The sequence below is a fragment of the Bombyx mori genome, chromosome 11, assembly GCF_030269925.1.
Source record: "Bombyx mori chromosome 11, ASM3026992v2".
Taxonomy (NCBI): Eukaryota; Metazoa; Arthropoda; class Insecta; order Lepidoptera; family Bombycidae; genus Bombyx; species Bombyx mori.
In genome coordinates, this window is record NC_085117.1 from 1766990 (window position 1) to 1785840 (window position 18851).

At 43.0% G+C, this 18851-nt stretch overlaps 1 protein-coding gene across 12 annotated transcripts in view; it reads left to right on the forward strand.

Annotated features, from left to right (window-relative positions):
* LOC101735722 (segmentation protein cap'n'collar) overlaps window positions 1-18851 on the forward strand; it is a 143317-nt gene that overhangs the window by 101323 nt on the left and 23143 nt on the right. For all 12 annotated transcript variants that reach the window (XM_038014016.2, XM_038014008.2, XM_038014015.2 and 9 more), the window contains 4 exons: window positions 15680-15804; window positions 16795-16940; window positions 17663-17745; window positions 18397-18499. In XM_038014016.2, the coding sequence (XP_037869944.1) occupies window positions 15680-15804; window positions 16795-16940; window positions 17663-17745; window positions 18397-18499 (457 nt within the window). The remainder of the gene's footprint in view (window positions 1-15679; window positions 15805-16794; window positions 16941-17662; window positions 17746-18396; window positions 18500-18851) is intronic.

Sequence of the window (18851 nt, forward strand, 5' to 3'; positions counted from 1 at the left end):
GCCAGCAGCAGACCCACAGCCAAACTTGTGTTAAATGCTGAATCTTTCGAAAACTAATCTATATCTTATATATTAATACGTGAAGCAGAACCTTTGTACTCCCTTTTTACGAAAATCGCGCGGACGGAGGAGTACGAATTTTCCCACACTTATATAGAATATAGAGAAGGAGTGCCCCGTCATGACTTACGCGAGTGTGGTGTTCGCTCACGCGGCCCGCACAAACATAGACACCCTTCAATCTCTACAATCCCGCTTTTGCAGGTTAGCCGTCGGAGCTCCGTGGTTCGTGAGGAACGTTGACCTACACGACGACCTGGGCCTCGAATCTATTCAGAAATACATGAAGTCAGCGTCGGAACGGTACTTCGATAAGGCTATGCGTCATGATAATCGCCTTATCGTTGCCGCCGCTGACTACTCCCCGAATCCTGATCACGCAGGAGCCAGTCACCGTCGACGCCCTAGACACGTTCTTACGGATCCATCAGATCCAATAACCTTTGCATTAGACGCCTTCAGCTCTAACACTAGGAGCAGGCTTAGGGACCTCGGTAACCGTACTCGTCGAACTCGACAAAGAGTTCGCCGTGCAACCTAACCCATGAATCAGCTCGCTGAGTTTCTCGCCGGATCTTCTCAGCGGGTCGCGATTCCGATCCGGTAGTAGATTCATTCGCGAAGCAGCTACTCTTGAGTTGTTAGGTCTCCTTCGGAGGCGCTCGGGCAGCTGTTAGCAAATCCCACCCCTCCTGGCTGAGCCTTTGCTCGCCCACCTGTCCTGGTGAAACTGGAAAGGCCTCCGGGCCACCAGTAATTCTTCAATCATAAAAAAAAAAAAAAAAAAAAAAAAAGGCGTGCAGAATGCAAATTTTTTTGTTTAAATTCTCATCTCATTTAAATTTCGTAACTTATAAACTGTTTTTCGGAAAAAATGGGCGGGATGGCGTTACCTACTTTGTGGAAAAATTTGTATCCGCCTGCGGGATTCGAACCTTGGCAAAGTCGCGTCGATCGATACGAACGCACCGGCCGTCTTATCCTTTAGGCCGATATTTGCATTACTCGTTCAACTGACAAGGCGTTGCCATGACAACGAATAAAAAAAAACTGCCGAAATTTCGGGAAAAATTAATAGAAAAAGAAATTATTTCACCGAAAGCTATTCATTGGAATTGAATCGAATAATGTTCGTCAGACCGTACAACGATTATGTTAATAATTACTATTAAACTAATTACTATTTCATTGTTCTTTTCTGCATGAACTCTGCTGGGTGATTCGGTTTTTAAATCATGATTAATATTCATATGTTGAGTGCGGGATAGGGTTATTTCTTCGTCTTTTCTCTGCCTATTTGCTGGTAGTCTAAGGGACTATTCTAGCTATGCGTGGACGGGTAAGTGAGCTCACGGGCTCGACCTGAGAGAATTTGCTAACACTAGCCCTAACAAGAGCAGTGCTTCGCTGAATCTACCACCGGATCGGAATTGCGACTCAATGAGATGATCAACGAGAAACTCAGTGGGCTGTGTCTATGGGTTAAGTTGCCCGTCGAAATATAAATCGTATTCCACATGATCAGTGCTTGGAATACTTCGGAATCACCGAGAAAGGATCGGGAGGATCCGAAAAGACATGTCTATGACCACGGCAAATATTACGAGTGATATCGTCGTAGGATATAAAGGGATTGATTAAATTCAAACCACAGACACAGCCCATTTATTTTTTCTCGCCGGATCTTCTCAGCGGGTCGCGTTTCCGATTCGGTGGTAGATTCTGCGAAGCGCTGCTCTTGCTAGGGTTCGTGTTAGCAAAAACGTCAGGTTTGAGCCCCGTGAGCTCACATACTCGCCCGGTGACGCTGATGAGGTCTGTCAAGACCATCAGCTTAGGTATGAAAAAAAAAACCAGTACACAGGTGAAATCTATTCAACTAAAATTATTTACTAATAATTTAATTGTATATATCTATATATGTATACATAGTTCGCGACAATACCCGTCTAACACACAATAGGAATGTATTTAGATATCGAGAAGAAAGTTAGATGAAAAAAAATAACGCGGTAGGTAACCCATGTCGCTGATCAGGTCGACTTTTGGATTTTATTGAAATAACTGTAGACTTATTTGCGGGTACGCAGTACGCACAGATATGTATGTATATATCTATACATATAAATAAAGTTGGAGTGTCTGTTTGTCATATTGAAATAACCGCTTTTTACTACATGCATATGAATATATACTTACTTATACGGTACATACACAAAAATAACATTTTTTACAATTTTTGTTTGTCTGTCTGTTTGTTCCGGCTAATCTCTGGAACGGCTGGACCGATTTAGACGGGAATTTCACTGACAGGTAGGTGATGATATAAAGAGTAACTTAGGCTAGGCTTTTTTAGACTAGCTTCGCCCCGCAGCGTCACCCGCGATGCAACAATAACCGCGGGTAACATCGCGGGACTCAACTATTCAATAATAAAATTTAATGTTTCCGAAGCGGAGCGCGGGTCCACGCGAGTAGGTACCACCGCCCTGCCTATTTCTGTTGTGAGGCAGTAACGCGTTTCGGTTTGAAGGGCGGGGCAGACGTTGTAACTATACTGAGATCTTAGAACTCGTGTCTCAAGATGGTCGGTCGACGTGGTTATTGAAGCTTAGTCATTTCTGTAAATGTCCGATGTTTAATCTGGTCCGCGACACGATGACTTCGGTTCGCAGTTGAATAGAACGTGATTGACCTATAGTTCGCAGCTCCGACTCGTGCCAAGGCAAGATGGAAAGAGCGAATCATTATTGTACCATCACCCGGCGACTTTTACTGGTGGTAGGACGTCTTGTGAGTCCGCGCGGGTAGGTAGCACCACTCCGCCTATGTCTGCCGTGAAGCAGTAATGCGTTTCGGTTTGAAGGGTAGGGCAGCCGTTGTAACTATACTGAGATCTTAGAACTTATATCTCAAGGTGGGTGACGCATGTACGTTGTAGGTGTCTATGGGCTCCAGTAACCACTTAACACCAGGCGGGCTGTGAGCTCGTCCACCCATCTAAGCAATAAAATTCCATGTACCTGGACTGCTGTTGTCCACGGACAACATACTCCACGCATTCGGTCATCGTCTGTAACGGTGTACGAAAGCTGCTTTGTGTTGTGCTTTACACGCGATAGTGAAAGCTCTCGGATGCTCTGCGCAAAGCTAACGGGAAAAGTCGTTTGCAATTATGCCTTATTAATGGAGATTCAACCTTTAATGCTGTAGCTTACGAGGCATTCGCGTGATATCTACAAGCTTCACTTAACATCGGGCGGGCTGTGAGCTCGTTCGCTCCTATATTCACTCAGGATACCTTTAGAACTAATTATAATTTAAGCGCGATTCTTTAACTAGAGTGGAATATAGTGTAGGAGCTTTGAATGAGCACGCCCACGTTACAGCTTACTGGTGGTAGGAAGTCTTGTGAGTCCGCGCGGGTAGGTACCACCGCCCCGCCTATTTCTGCCGTGAAGCAGTAATGCGTTTCGGTTTGAAGGGCGGGGCAGCCGTTGTAACCATACTGAGATCTTAGAACTCATAACTCAAGGTGGGTGGCGGCATTTACGTCTATCCGGATGCCCGCCATAAAGTCCTAGCTAAGCTTAAACCAACTGCCCAAACTTCCGAGTTATTAACATAAATATATTGAGGGGCTATTTGGCTTAAGCGAAATTTTTGCAACTCAACAGGAGAGCCATTGAAGAGTTTAAAATTTGGAAAAAATATCAAATAGGTATCAAAAAAAATAATTATTCAACTATTGAGGAATGCGGTAAAAACAATTGAAGTTCAATTAAAAACATCGAACCGTTGATGCTGATACCGAATAAAACGAATCTTTAATTGCAAAGATAAATGTCGCTTGTTAAGCGAAATGTCGCTTAAACCAAATAGCCTTTCATCCCTCGATATATATTTTTATAGAAAAACAAACAAACGTGTGGCACTCGGGAACTGCCGCGGTAAAGCTATTGCATAGCATTTTTTATCAACTTATGCAATTATAATTAGACAATGATAATTTAATATTAAAACAATAATAAAACAAGACCACGCTATATTAAACATTAATAAAAGCAAAACATTAACTGTCCCCTTCACACTCATAAACTAGACCGCGCGAGAGAGAGATGGGCAGACTTTTCATGATGCGCATGCGGTGTGACGTCACGCCACACGCTTTTTCACAAACACTACACAAGCGCAACGTGTGACTGTGTTGAACGCGAGCTACGTAGTAGGCGTAGTGGGAGTGTCAGGTTATTTTCGTTACGGAATTTCTTGATTCAGTCGCCGCGCTCAAAGCCCGCGATAAAATCTATGCAATAGCTTAAAAACAAAAGAAGGCAAGTTAAGTCAATCCATTCGCCTTAGTAACAGAAATCGACATAATTACTTCAGTGCGCCGCGTAGGACACCGGTGACCTACACGGCAGTCGAAGGGTTCAATACTTTTATATACCACTGTGCTTAGTGCGAGTTTTTTAACGTTCTCGATAGCGTAAAAGTTAACTCGAATTTGTATGGAGCTGGAACGTTTGCCTACGTTTGCCGCTAGGGGCGCTGTTCTAACTCCATACAAACTTGAGTTAACTTTTACGCTATCGAGAACGTTAAAAAACTCGCACTTAGTACACCGCACACCGTCTTTATCCCGTTTAAATTCATATAAATTATCTTTTTAACGGTGAATATGACGAAAATAAAAAAATGGCGCTGTCAATCGCAGATACCGACTGACTTATACAATGAAAATTGAAAATATTATATCAATCACATTCGCCTAGCATTACACTATGAATAGAATAGAAATTCCGGGATTACCAAAACGGACAGACCTACATGAAACATAAGTGCGGAGTAAAATAAACTCTAAGCGCTTGTTAATAAAAGCTAAATTAGTGTAATACAAAAGCGAAATATACGATCACGCGGCTGTCGATGCAACGAATCGCCCGTAAATCGTGTTGAATAGGAAAATGACATTAAAATCGTGCGCGTAATGATCATATTCCTATCACTGATTGGATGTTATGACCTTACGTATTTGTATCTATAGATTTGATTTGTACGTTTTCTAATTATGGCAGAGCTGTGTGAACTATCGTCTCGTTCTCGATTTGAAATTCGAAAAGAGAATGTATTTATTCCTTATTATTATTTTTAAATTAATAGAAGATACATTACTTTGATTGAAGACGAAAAATCTGAAACATGGTAGGAAAAGAATTCGAATTTCGAATTTGATAGTTTTTTTTTTTAATTCTCATTTTGAATTTACACTTTCGTCCGCATGATCGATCTTTGATGGTACAATGATTTATTTTTAAATTTGGATTCTCTTAATGATTCGTATTTCTTAAAAGGATTAGTTTAAGGTTTTTTTTTTTTTCTAATAAATTCTCTAATGATAAATAAAATATTTGAACCGTTGTAAATGTGAATACTATTATAATAATTTTCTTTTGTTTTTTAATTTACCAATATATACTTCGTTGGGAATATCCGAGTTTTTGCATCACGAAACTTAAGGGAAGACTTGGAGAGCTTTGGAATGAAGGGTATGATTCGCGTTAGTAAGGCCAGTATTGAGGTATCTACGCGTCCGCCTGGGAGTCCGATTTGGGGAGTGCTGACGACGCTGATGATCAGATCCGGTTCAGGGGCTCTTGGCCGTTTTCTAAGATACATTGATCAAGAATACTTTTTTTTTAACGGGATAACGTCTTATGAATCGATGTTTTTTCTCCATCCTATGCTGATAGCCTTGAGAGGGTATATCAGCGTAACCGGACGAGTAGGTGAGCTCACGGGGCTTAAACCTGACGTTGTTGCTAATACGAACCCTAACAAGAGCAGTGCTTCCCAGAATCTACCACCGGATCGGAAACGCGACCCATTGAGAAGATCCGGCGAAAAACTCAGTGGGCTGTGTCTGTGGGTTTATTTACTCGTCGAGCCCTTCGTCGCAAGCGACGGGTTCCACGAGAACGATGACCGGTTAAATCGATAAACACCCTATGCACGCACGTAAAAGTGTCACGTTCCGCCTGAGTGTGGAAGCGAGAGCGCGGAACAAGCGATAGAGAGGCACGATCGGCTTGTGACACATTCGTCTCTCTTCTCGCGTGACGTCAGAGCTCGAATAGGTTCGCTGCTGACGTCATCACGTAAAACTACCATACGTAAACCGATTTTTTTTTCTTTCTTTCAAAACAACCTTATTAAATTTACAGTGCGCGCCATCCCTAACGGTGTGGGGGCTTTTGAAGAAAGTCAACGGGCGACTCTCGAAGCCTCGTTTACAGACTTACCGTTAGGAAATGACTGCAGAGCGCTGTTACAAGCATCACTCCGGCGATTTCACACCGATGTATTATATACGCTAGAGGGAGAGCGCGACTTTGCTCGTTTCCATATAAAAAAATAAAAAAATTGTAGAAATAAAAGGCTATTTGGTGTTAGCGACATTTTTGCAAAATCATACAAGAGAGCGATTTAAAAATTCATAAACAAAAAAAATATAACTATTTGAATGTAGTACCCTGTTGATGCTGATACCAAATAAAACGGACCTTTAATTACAAAAATAAATGTCGCGTGTTAAACGAAATATCGCTCAAACCCTATATAGCCTTTTAGCCTTTTAGACTCCAAGATACAATAATATCATAACTTCGCCTTAATATGTTGACCAGTATAGATAAGATAAATATAAAAAATAATCTTAATTTAATTTGTTTATTCAGACAGACACAATTCGAAATATTAATAAAATATACAGCTCACAAGTTAGAAATTTTATATATATACATATATGCGAACAAACCGGCAATCGCGCGCAATATGCGCCTAAGCTAACCGCACGTTAGACGAATGTCGTCCCAAATGCCCGCATCAACGAAATCCGGTCGAAAATCTCAAAAAAAGAATTTAAATTTGTACTTCAGATACTTCAACGCACAAACAGCCATGATCGCTTCGATGCTGTGTGCGTGTATGTGTGTATAATCGTTTTTTTTTTTTTTCATTATTGCGCCAACGGTACAGTACAGTACCTCTCTCGGACAGTCGCGTCGGACCAGCGCCGGAAGCGCTCGCCCGACTAACGAAGTAGGTACAGTCGCGCGCAAAAACATGAAGGCGAAGCGCGCGCGAACCGTCTACGCGACATTCCGAAAGAATAATATTTCAAAAATCGAACGCCCTTTTCGGCTGAACGAATAAAAGCATCAGGCATCAAGAGTGGAATAATAATAATTTTTTTATTTTCAAATTTCGAATTATGCGTCCTCGCGATTTGAGTTCGTCGCGCGAATTCAAATACAAGTTTTTTTTTTGTTATGCTGTTTTTTTTTTTTTAATTCAACTATGAGACTGTTTTTTTTTGTTTTAATTCGGCAAAGACGTACGGATTGTTTGGAAGAAAAATGTGATTGAATAATGTGACTTTTTTTTTTAAATAATACTAAAAACCGTTAGGTACCTGATTTAGTAAACTCGTGCAATATTAACCACGTCAGTGGACAGTCTGATTATAAGTGCAATATTTTTAGTTAGTTTTTACTTAGTCTACTATTTATTTGTTATATCTTTAAATTAGTTTGTGATTATGGATTTACACGAATATCAGGTGAGTGTTTGATAGTAAATGAACTCTCACTGACAGCCGCTACGAGTGATCATTTTTGCCACGTCCAAAATGACCTGAATAAGCTCCTATTTCACGAGCTTTACGTCATGAAACATAGCTCCAAAATAGTCCACAGGGTGGACAGGTCTTCGGCCCTTTGCAATTACACTAATGAAGTGGCAGACAAATTTTGAAAATGACAGCTGTCAAATCTGACACATGTCAATATTGAATCAGATCAGCCTCCGAACAAAGTCTTAGACGTGTATAGGACGCGCTACCCGCCTTGGGGTAAACGAAATGAAAATCTCACGTTAATTTTGTATAATGGCCGTCTTCGAACTGGTATGCTTTGGGTACGGCGTGCTGGCTATACAGGCCGCGAAGCCATCACGCGCTTCGATTGTATTGAGTTTTTGGAGCCATACAAGATTAAATGGTTTTTTTATATTTTATCATATCCCACAATGATTTTCCTGGCACCGTGGCATGTTCGTCAATGCTTACCCACTGAGTTTCTCGCCGGATCTTCTCAGCGGGTCGCGTTTTCGATCCGGCGCTAAATTCAGCGAAGTACTGCCCTTGCTAGAGCCAGTGTTAGCAACGTCCTCAGGTTTAGAACCTCGTGAGGTCACCTACTCGCTTGGTTACACTGGCATAGCCCTCTAAGTCCACCAGCTTAACAAAAAACATAATGTCAATGCTTAAGAATGGATTCACAAGAACCTAAGTTAGAGAGGGTTGATTAAGAAGCATTATTAGATATTATAACATGGCGCTTTCTGGCTCGAACGCGAACAGCGAAGTTATTTGAATTGTTTGTCAATTTGGTATAGTAACCGGTCGCTTATTAACGTCTTAATGTCCGTGTTTAGTGCACGAGCGTGGGGGAATTACCGCGCTGGAGCAAGCTTTACGGGTTCTCCCAAAAATCCCACCGAAAAAGTTTCGGTAAATAACCATCACATAACTGAGACTTACTGGTGGTAGGACCTCTTGTGAGTCCGCACGGGTAGGTACCACCGCCCTGCCTACTTCTGCCGTGAAGCAGTAATGCGTTTCGGCTTGAAGGGCGGGGCAGCCGTTGTAACTATACTGAGACTTTAGAACTCATATCTCAAGGTGGGTGGCGCATTTACGTTGTAGATGTCTATGGGCTTTAGTAATCACTTAACACCAGGTGGGCTGTGAGCTCGTCATCTATTTATTATTTATTTATTTATTCCATTCAATACAAAGTCAGGTTTACACCAAAACGCCTGACTCGAACACAAAAAACATTATTAAAATTATTAAGTACTATTATTATGCTAAAAATACATTATTTTGAAAAAAAGTATTCCCCAACTATTGGCAAACACGTCAGCGTCCTGGATTTCCGACAGAAATTCGTTTAGCAGCGCAATTGCCCTGGGCATAGGACAGTTCCTAGCTCAGCCCCGCCAACGCCGCGAATAAGTGGTGGTGGCGGCACGCTTTTGCCCGCGCATACTCTTGCGGGACTATTAGGAGAGCTTGGCCATAATTGCTACGCTGGGTATGCGGGTTGGCCATCGCAGGGCGCTGCTAATCGCGCTGATGGCTTTACTGCCGTCATCAATCTGTTGCATTGCAGAACGTGCCATACATATAGGGACGGATCTTCATTTTCATCTCTTGGTCTCGGCGACAAATATTCAAATCGGTTTCCTATTACGCGGAGGCCATTGTTGGTATCCGGCCCCACGACCTTGAGACGGCCGGCTCGTCAAAGTATCTATCTCTGTTTTAATTTCATGTCATTATACTATTAGTTTCGTTTGGTCTTTTTTGTTGCTTCGTTGATAAGTGTCATTACGCCGCTTCGCGTTCGATCTAGGGAGCCTTTGTGGATGTCCAGAAGTGAATGGTGATATGCGAATATCGACCTTATTGCACAGTAATAGTGTAAACTCAGTGGGGTAGTGAATGAGGGGGCAAGAAGGGACATCATGCCCCGGCGCTACTCACAAAGGGGGGACAGTAGGTCCGCAAAACAAAAAATTACTGGATAATTAATATGTATTATTTTTATAATTGACTAGCTGACTTGGCAGACTTCGTAGTGCCTCAATCGATAAATAAAAGACCTAAACTTTTGTATAAAATAAACTTAAAACAAACAAAAGGAATCCGTCCGACGGGGGACACATCAAAGGAAAAAGAAAATTGTTATTTTTATTTAATTCCGAGCATTTTAATTTATTTATCTACCTTTTAAACCTTCTCTGGACTTTCAAAAATAATTCAAGACCAAAATTAGCCAAATCGGTCCAGCCGTTCTCGAGTTTTAGCGAGACTAACGAACAGCAATTCATTTTTATACATACTAGCGGTCGCCCGGTAGTCGAAACTCGACTATAATTATTAATTTAAATTATAAGTTTGAACATTATCATGGTTCTATTGTCAAAGACCTATAATCACAGATTTCGCCAAGGCTACACCATAGACAAATAATATTAAAGAAAAACAATATTAATCTATTCTCAACTTGATCTCAGAATTTAACAATAAACAAAATAGTAGGTATACGTGTGGGTGTGTGTGTCAAATACATTTTAGTGTGCGTAATGTTTTCTTTATTGGTTTAATGTATTTTTTATGCATTATATTAAAAAATATTAGCATTGTGCACTCCTTCTCTATATTTTCTATAAGTGTGGGAAATTTCATACTCCTCTGTCCGCGAAATTTTCGTAAAAAGGGATACAAAGTTTTTGCTTCACGTATTAATATATAGATAGAATAGATAAGATAATTCTTTTCTGGAAAATATAATTTTAGTACCAGTGTAATTTTATGCAAGCTGTAGGTTTACGACGAAAGGAAAGATCTTCCACCGGGCTGGTTAAATATTATTCGGTAAACCGACGGTCCGAATGTGGTTTTTTTTTCTGCCTACCTACGCTGACAGCTTTGAAAGGGTATTTCAGCTTCTCCTTGACGTGTAGGCGTGCTCACGGGCTCAACCTGAGAAAATTCGCTAAGGCGAGCCCTAGCAAGAGCAGTGCTTCGCTGAATCTAAGAAGGTCCTGCTATAAACTTAGTGGGTCACATAGATAAATAGATAGAGGACTAATGAAAGCGCGTTAAGATAGACTTTTTAAAATGGTGCGCGTGAAAGTAGCGATACTTCTTTTGCAGTGTGTAGTATTGTGGTTTTCATCCATAAATCAAGTTTCTCTTGTAACAGGGAATGCTGCGTATAAGAGAAACGATCTAGCTCGCTTTGTCCTCTCTCTCTCTCGACGATCGAGTGGTTCGCGAGACGCTCTGTCTATTCTCTCACTCTTGCTCTTCCCAAATTGTATCTTTTCTCTCTAGCCGTAACGAACTGTCGCAAGTTTAATTTTACTCTTTCACTTCATCAGATTCACTTAATTCGAAGATCTTTTTTTGAAATACGTACTAAACAAATGTTCACGATTGACTTCCACGGTGAATTAATAACATAACATGTATTAAAAATCAAACCCGCAAAATTATAATTTGCGTAATTACTGGTGCTAGGACCTCTTGTGAGTCCGCACGGGTAGGTACCACCGCCCTATTTTCTGCCGTGAAGCAGTAATGCGTTTCGGTTTGTAACTACACTTGAGACCTTAGAACTTATATCTCAAGGTGGGTGGCGCATTTACGTTATAGATATCCATGGGCTCCAGTAACCACTTAACACCAGGTTCGTCCACCCATCAAAGCAAGAAAAGAAAAAAAAACTTCAATAAGTCCCTAGTTCACTAGTGATTGGGTGTCGTTACACAAAAGCCCTCCAGTCTTCAATAGAGTACAACGTGGAACCTTGAAAAGTCTCAAGGTGCCTCAGAATTGCGGTGTTGCCGCCTCCGCGTATGGCTATTTCCAACACGCGATCGGCACTCCGTAATCGAGACCACGTGGAGATAATTGCGCGTCACGCGAGGACCGTGCCTCGATCTGTGTGCTTAGTGCGAGTTTTTTAACGATCTCGATAGCGTAAAAGTTAGCTCTAATTTGTATGGAGCTGGAAAGTTTGCCTACGTTTGCCGCTAGGGACACTGTCCCAACTGCATACAAATGTGAGTTAACTTTTAGGTTGTCGAGAGCGTAAAAAAACTCGCACTAAGCACACTGTTCGTCACGACTGGTCGACAGACGCGATTAACTTAACGCCGGCGTATAGATGTTTAATAACGAGCCGGTCAGCGCCAAAAATGGCCTAGCCCTTCATATTCGTATTTATATATATTGCAATTTATTCAAAACATAAGAAGTTTTTAAGGCGATTGCATTCAGCAGAGATGGGAATATTGCGATGGATGTGTGGAGTAACGAGAATGGATAGAATACGGAATGAATATGTTAGAGGAAGTCTGAAAGTGGCACCTGTGATAGAGAAGCTGAAAAGTGCGCGTTTGGGATGGTATGGACATGTGATGAGACGAAATGAAAATGAGGTTGGTAAGAGAGTGTTAACTATGAATGTGGAAGGATATAGAGGAAGAGGTAGACTGAAGAAGAAATGGATGGATTGCGTGAAAGACGATATGTGTAAGAGGGGAGTGAGCGATGAAATTATATAAGATAGAGGAGTATGGAAGGAGAAAACATGTTGCGCCGACCCCAGGTGACTGGGAGCAGGGCAGGAGAATGATGATGATAAAATCCCCAGCTTCACCCATAGATAATAGATCTTTAGTTATCTAATAATTAAATGTCTTAACTTTAACAACATATAAGTTTAGGGGCAACCGCTACAAGATGTCGCTAGTTTCCATACAACAAAAAAAATGTCTTAAAGTACCGCAGTTCCCGGTCCCTGACATTTATCTATATACCTACTATAAGTGTGGGAAATTTCATACTCCTCCGTCCACGCAATTTTCGTAACAAGCCGGTACAAAGTTTTTGCTTCGCGTATTAATTTAAAGATTACATACTTACTTTCACACGTTTTATCAAAATTATCTCAGTTACGTTTAGTCGGTAGCATCCTCAAACAGAGACGCATTTATGGCGGACCATAAAAACATTAAACACGATTGCGTTCGAAGATGCTCGTCGATTTGTCTAAAATGTGCCGAAATTCGGGCTTTTGCCGCTGCTAATGACCAGCCAATAAGTCGTACTTAACGAGAGAAGCGCGAACAGCGAAGTTGTGTGTGAATTGTTTTATTGTTTGTCAGGTTAGTGTTTATTAAGGTGTAGTAACCGGTGGCTTATTAACGGTTTAGCGTCCGTGTTTAGTGCACGAGTGTGGGTTTGGGGGTATACGGTGGTAGGACTGGTGGTAGGACGTCTTGTGAGTCCGCACGGGTAGGGCCATCGCCCTGCCTATTTCTGCCGTGAAGCAGTAACGCGTTTCGGTCTGAAGGGCGGGGCAGCCATTGTACTATGAAAACTAAGACGGCGGCGGCATTGTATATGTCTATGGGCTCCGGTAACAGCTTAACACCAGGGACGACGACAAAGGGAAGGTTTTCTCAGCTAAGAGAAATATTGAGTACACCAATCATGTTTGTTGTCTTAGAAGAATTTAGAAATCTTCTCTTGACGTTAGCAAACGAAAACGAATGACAGTTCTTAGGACGGAGGCACCGCTCTTCAAGAAGGCTGGTTGGTAAGTGTGATGGCGTCTACGCGCCTCCATCGGCTAGGCTCTGTCGTACGAAGTTAGCCGAGTTCCGACGATACCGCAATCGTGCTGCCATCTCTCGGGAATCGTGCTGCGTTTCGTTTAGCTACCAAAATAATGACCGCCTCCGACATACCATATTAGTTTTATTTTTTGTTTTCAAACTCAAGTCCGTCTCTCGTGACTCGCGTGCCCATAAGCAAACACCGCCATATGGAGCAGTCATGTTTGTCGTCACACAAGTGGTCGACCAACATTCGATCCGTCCGTATTCCACTGGAGAACTGTTACAAGAGACACTTGTCTGCGCTCGGTTTTTTGTTGGTACTCCTCATTTTGGGCGACTTTCGCGCGAACTGTTATTACACTTGATGTCTGTTCGTTGGCTTAGATTTCTTTTTTTTTCTTTTTACTACCTAAACTGATAGCCTTGAGAGGCTATTTCAGCATTTATTCTATTTTAACCTTAACTAGTAGGTAGGAGCTTACGGGGCTCAAACCTGACGACGTTGCTAACACGAACCCTAGCAAGAGCAGTGCTTCGCAGAATCTACCACCGGATCGGAAACGCGACCCACTGAGAAGATCCGGCGAGAAACTCAGTGGGTTAATTTACCTACTCGTCGAGCCCTTCGTCGCAAGCGATGGGTTCGACGAGGACGATGACCGATTTTTGACTTAGAATGGTGCCCGCGATCTCTTATACTGATTTGTCTTTATAGTTTTTTTTTATTGCTTTGACCAGTGGACGAGCTCACGGCCCACCTGGTGTTAAGTAGTTATCGGGGCCCATAGACATCTAAAACGTAAATGCCGCCACTCATTCTCAGACGCGACATCCAAGTCCCAATCGCGTAGGATAACGACTGTGGTAGCTATATGACTTTGAGACTGCTAGTAAAGTTCTCCGAGTATTGAGCTGGTACAAAGGGATATGTGCGTAATGGTGGGGAGAAATTTTGAGTCTTCCATCGGTTCTGGTCGAAGCAATTGGGACCACGACTAATATCTTGCGGTTGGGTGAAAAAGAAGGGCCATAGTTTATCGATCAATGCAATGAACAGTGCGCGTTCAGAAAAGCGGGTGCCATTCTAGGCGTTTCTTCATTTACATCACGAAGACTTAACACAGAACCGATCGGCCCGTCTATCGAACGTTCCAGAACACTCTAGAACGTTCTGGAAAGCGGTTGCGTCGTGAGGAAACGCTGCGTGTCTCTAACGTATCGGTAGCGTTAACGCGAATAGCGAATTAACAGCGTTACGCGATTTTTAACGTTTAAAATAATAATTTCTCCGTTAAATAGCGTCGTTCTGTCGTGAACGATAAACAAAAAAAAAATAACACAAAACTAATATTTATTTTGGATGGCGCGAAAGGTGCCATGTTTGTTCTGTGATTTCGCGCCAACGTTCGAAGCTGTCTATGGTTTTATAGGTTTTCGAATGTCATTGAGCCAGCGATGATTGGGCGCTGAGGAGTAGGACGGATAATGGAGCAGAACTTACCGGTTCGACGTCGTCCTAAACACGTCTTAACGGATCCTCCCGATCCACTAACGGTGCTCTTAGGAACCACAAGCACCAGTCACCGTCCTCTCCGAACCCGTCGCTTGCGACCAAAGGCTCGACGAGTGAATTAATCCATAGACATAGCCCACTGAGTTTCTCGCCGGATCTTTTCAGTGGGTCGCGTTTCCGATCCAGTGGTAGATTCTGCGAAGCACTGCTCTTGCTAGGGCCAGTGTTAGCAACACACCCGGCTTGGGCCCCGTGAGCTCAACTCCACGTCAAGGAGAAGCTGATATAGCCTCTCAAGACTTATCAGCACGGGTAAGGAAAAAAATAACTTACCGGTCACCGTCCTCGTCGAACTCATCGACTAGAGAGATTTCGACGTGTAAACTAGCTATAGACTTCTTAGATAAGATCCTTTCCGCGGATCGCAATTCCGATCCGGCAGTAGATTCAACCCTGCTCTTGCCAGGGCCAGTTTCAATTCTCTTAAGTTGAGCCCGTGAGCTCACCTACCCGAAGCTGTAAAGGCTCTCAGGATACCAACGATTAGGTAGAGAATAAAAGGAGCAGTATGAAAGGTAGAGAAGTTGGGAGCCTTTTCCCGACCTTAAAGGGGAAAGAAATGACTATAATCGTGTCATGTGTCAATAATTAAAGTCGAATCGTCGACTGAAAGCAAAAATATGATTTTCGCAAAGCGCCCATGCGTTCCAGACGGAATAGTTGCTGTTCAGCATCAGTTGAGACTTCAAGCTCATGTCCAAATTAGATATTCACGTCCTGATATCGGAGGTCTTATAGTCATCGGTCAGAGTATGCGTCGCTTATCCCTCGTCTCCTTGTCGGCAGTCGTTGATGCGGTCGATGTCGGTGGAGCAACGCTGGCAGGACCTCGCCTCTCTGCTGACCATCCCGCCGCCACCGGAGCAGTACCAACACTACCACCATCACCACCAGCACCCGCACAACATCAGGTGACGATACCGCTTCGAACGCTTGAAACACCAGCCGAAAGAATACTCACCATCCCCGCCAAAGCAGAGTTCGCCGCAAAATTATAATTTGCGTATATTACTGGTGGTAGGACCTCTTGTGAGTCCGCACGGGTAGGTACCACCGCCCTGCCTATTTCTGCCGTGAAGCAGTAATGCTTTTCGGTTTGAAGGGTGGGGCAGCCGTTCTAACTATAGACCTTAGAACTTATATCTCAAGGTAGGTAGCGGTATTTACGTTGTAGATGTCTATGGGCTCCAGTAACCACTTAACACCAGATAGGCCGTGAGAACGTCCACCCAATTAAGCAATAAAAAATAAAAATAAAATTACCATTGGTAAACAAGGCGATAGACACCAACAACTTGATTACGTCACCCTTGAGACATGAGTTCCAAGTCTTAGTTTTAGAGCACACGAGCTGCCTCAGCTTTCAAACCGAAACGCATTACTGCGTAACGGCAACAATAGGTCGGGTGGTGGCACCTACCCGTGCGGACTAACAAGAAACTCTATCATCAATCCAATTTCAACATAACAATCCTTCGGGCGCTATAACGGTTGCCGTGGCTATCGTACGAAACTCCTCATCATAGATTCGATCGCGTGGGGATGGATACCAACAAACATTACCTTCGCCATTGTCTTTCTCGTGACTGGACGAGACAGACCTGATTTCGCCAGGTCAATAACCACCTACAAACATTACCTTTGCCATTGCCTTTCTCGTGATTGGACAAAACAGACCTCATTTCGCCAGGTCAATAACTACCTACAAACATTACCTTCGACATTGCCTTTCTCGTGACTGGACGAGACAGACTTAGACCTCATTTCTCCAGGTCAATAACCACTTTGCACCGGGCGATGTCCTCAAAAACCATATTACACCAGTGGGGATGGCGAGGTTCGGTCCCTGGGGAACTCAATATCACATGTATCTGTGTAAACATCTGAGAGTTACATTACAGCGCCCATGGAGCGGCCGGCTATGCTCCGAACTACCACGGACCTCACGGACCCCACGGACCTCACGGACCTCACGCTGCTCACGTGCCGCACGCGCCGCACGCACCCCTCCCGGCTCCGGTGGCCGATAAACATCCGGATGCGTACGGTAAGTTGCTGATGGTGAGTCATGTCGGAACATTGTTACTGCAGAGGATTCTCTCTTCGTTTTTAGAAGGGTGAGTCAAAGTTTAGAGGATTTCATTCTAGATTTAAAACGTGTTTTTTTTTGTTGCATAGATAGGTGGACGAGCTCACAGCCCACCTGGTGTTAAGTAGTTACTGGAGCCCATAGACATCTACGACGTAAATGCACCACCCACTTGAGATATAAGTTCTGAGGTCTCAGTATAGTTACAACGGCTGTCCCACCCTTCAAACCGAAACGCATTACTGCTTCACGACAGAAATAGGCGGGGCGGTGGTGCCTATCCGTGCGGACTCACAAGAGGTCCTACCACCAGTTTTTTGTATTGGTGGTAGGACCTCTAGACCTTTAGGTGGTAGACTGGCTTATGACAGCGCTAACAATGACTCTGCCTTGACGAGGGAAAGTGTGGTAGAAAGATGGTCCTACTCTTATTGTTAGCAAAGGATCATCCATGCTACCCGACGGGGACCGGGGTACCCGGGGACGACGTCCCCCACCCCTAGTATTGAGTGGTAGCCCGAGCCCATAGACATCTACGACGTAAATGCCACCACCCACCTCGAGACGGAAGCTCTAAGGTCACATTTTACAGTACACCATTAGGTCCACCCTTCAAAGTCAGGCACATGAGCCCTTTGCAGAAATACAAAAAAAAAGTTTTTTTTTTCTTTGATTCCCAGTAGGGGCAACTGCTCCCATAGAAGGGGGGTACAAAGTTGAGAGTACTCATCCCTCGCAACAGCAGGATGGAGTTTATTATCAGGTAACGAGAATATAATTATAATTATATATATGTATAGACTAGCTGACCCGGCAAACGTTGTTTTGCGACATAAATTATTTCTAGGAAAGATAAATAACCTAGATATCGACTGCAGCGCCGTCTGACGGCTGATCTTTAAATCTAAACCATTCTCGAATCCACCTGAAGGTACACAGAAAATTTCATTCAAATTTACAATAAAATAATTTTTTCTTGCACTTTTTTCAATTCAAATTTATTATTATTTATTTTCTATTTTCTAATTGGATTTTCTATAAAAGCGTATTTTGTTAGTTTTTTTTAAACTATTATTTATATTTAATTTTTTAGTTGAATTTAAATTTTTTCAATATTGAATTGTCATCGATCTCTAATAAGTATACCAAATTTCGAGTTAATCCGACGTTTTTAAGGGGCTCAAAATCATGCTCCAAGATTCCGTTACATACTACTAACATACATACGTCTCAAGCTAATAAAAGCGTATTAAAAAACACAATCGAGTGCCTCTTTTTTTTTAAATCGGTCCAGAAAAATATCCGCAAAATTCGTAAATAGATGACGGTCCTTATTGGTGTCAGCAGGAGGATCAGATGGGGTCATGGGGGGATCCGCTGCGAGAGAAACCCTGATAACTTCGCTTGGTTTCAGAACACGCCCGCCGAGATGCCGGGGCCAGTCAACCAGGACGGCTTCCTCCAGTCGATCCTCAACGACGAGGACCTGCAGCTGATGGATATGGCGATGAACGAAGGTCAGGCAACTTGCACTTTTATTGCTTATTGCATAGATGGTTGGACGAGCTCACAGCCCACCTGGTGTTAAGTGGTTACTGGAGCCCATAGACATCTACGACGTAAACGCGCCACCCACCTTGAGGTATAAGTTCTCAGTATAGTTACAACGGCTGCCCCGCCCTTCAAACCGAAACGCATTACTGCTTCACGGCAGAAATAGGCAGGGCGGTGGTACCTACCCGTGCGGACTCACAAGAGTTTCTACTATCAGTATAGATACAATGTTTGCCCGATGCGAGAATCGAACTAACGACCCACGACGCGTCAACAGTTAAACCATTAACTAATGCACCACCGTATCAATCATAG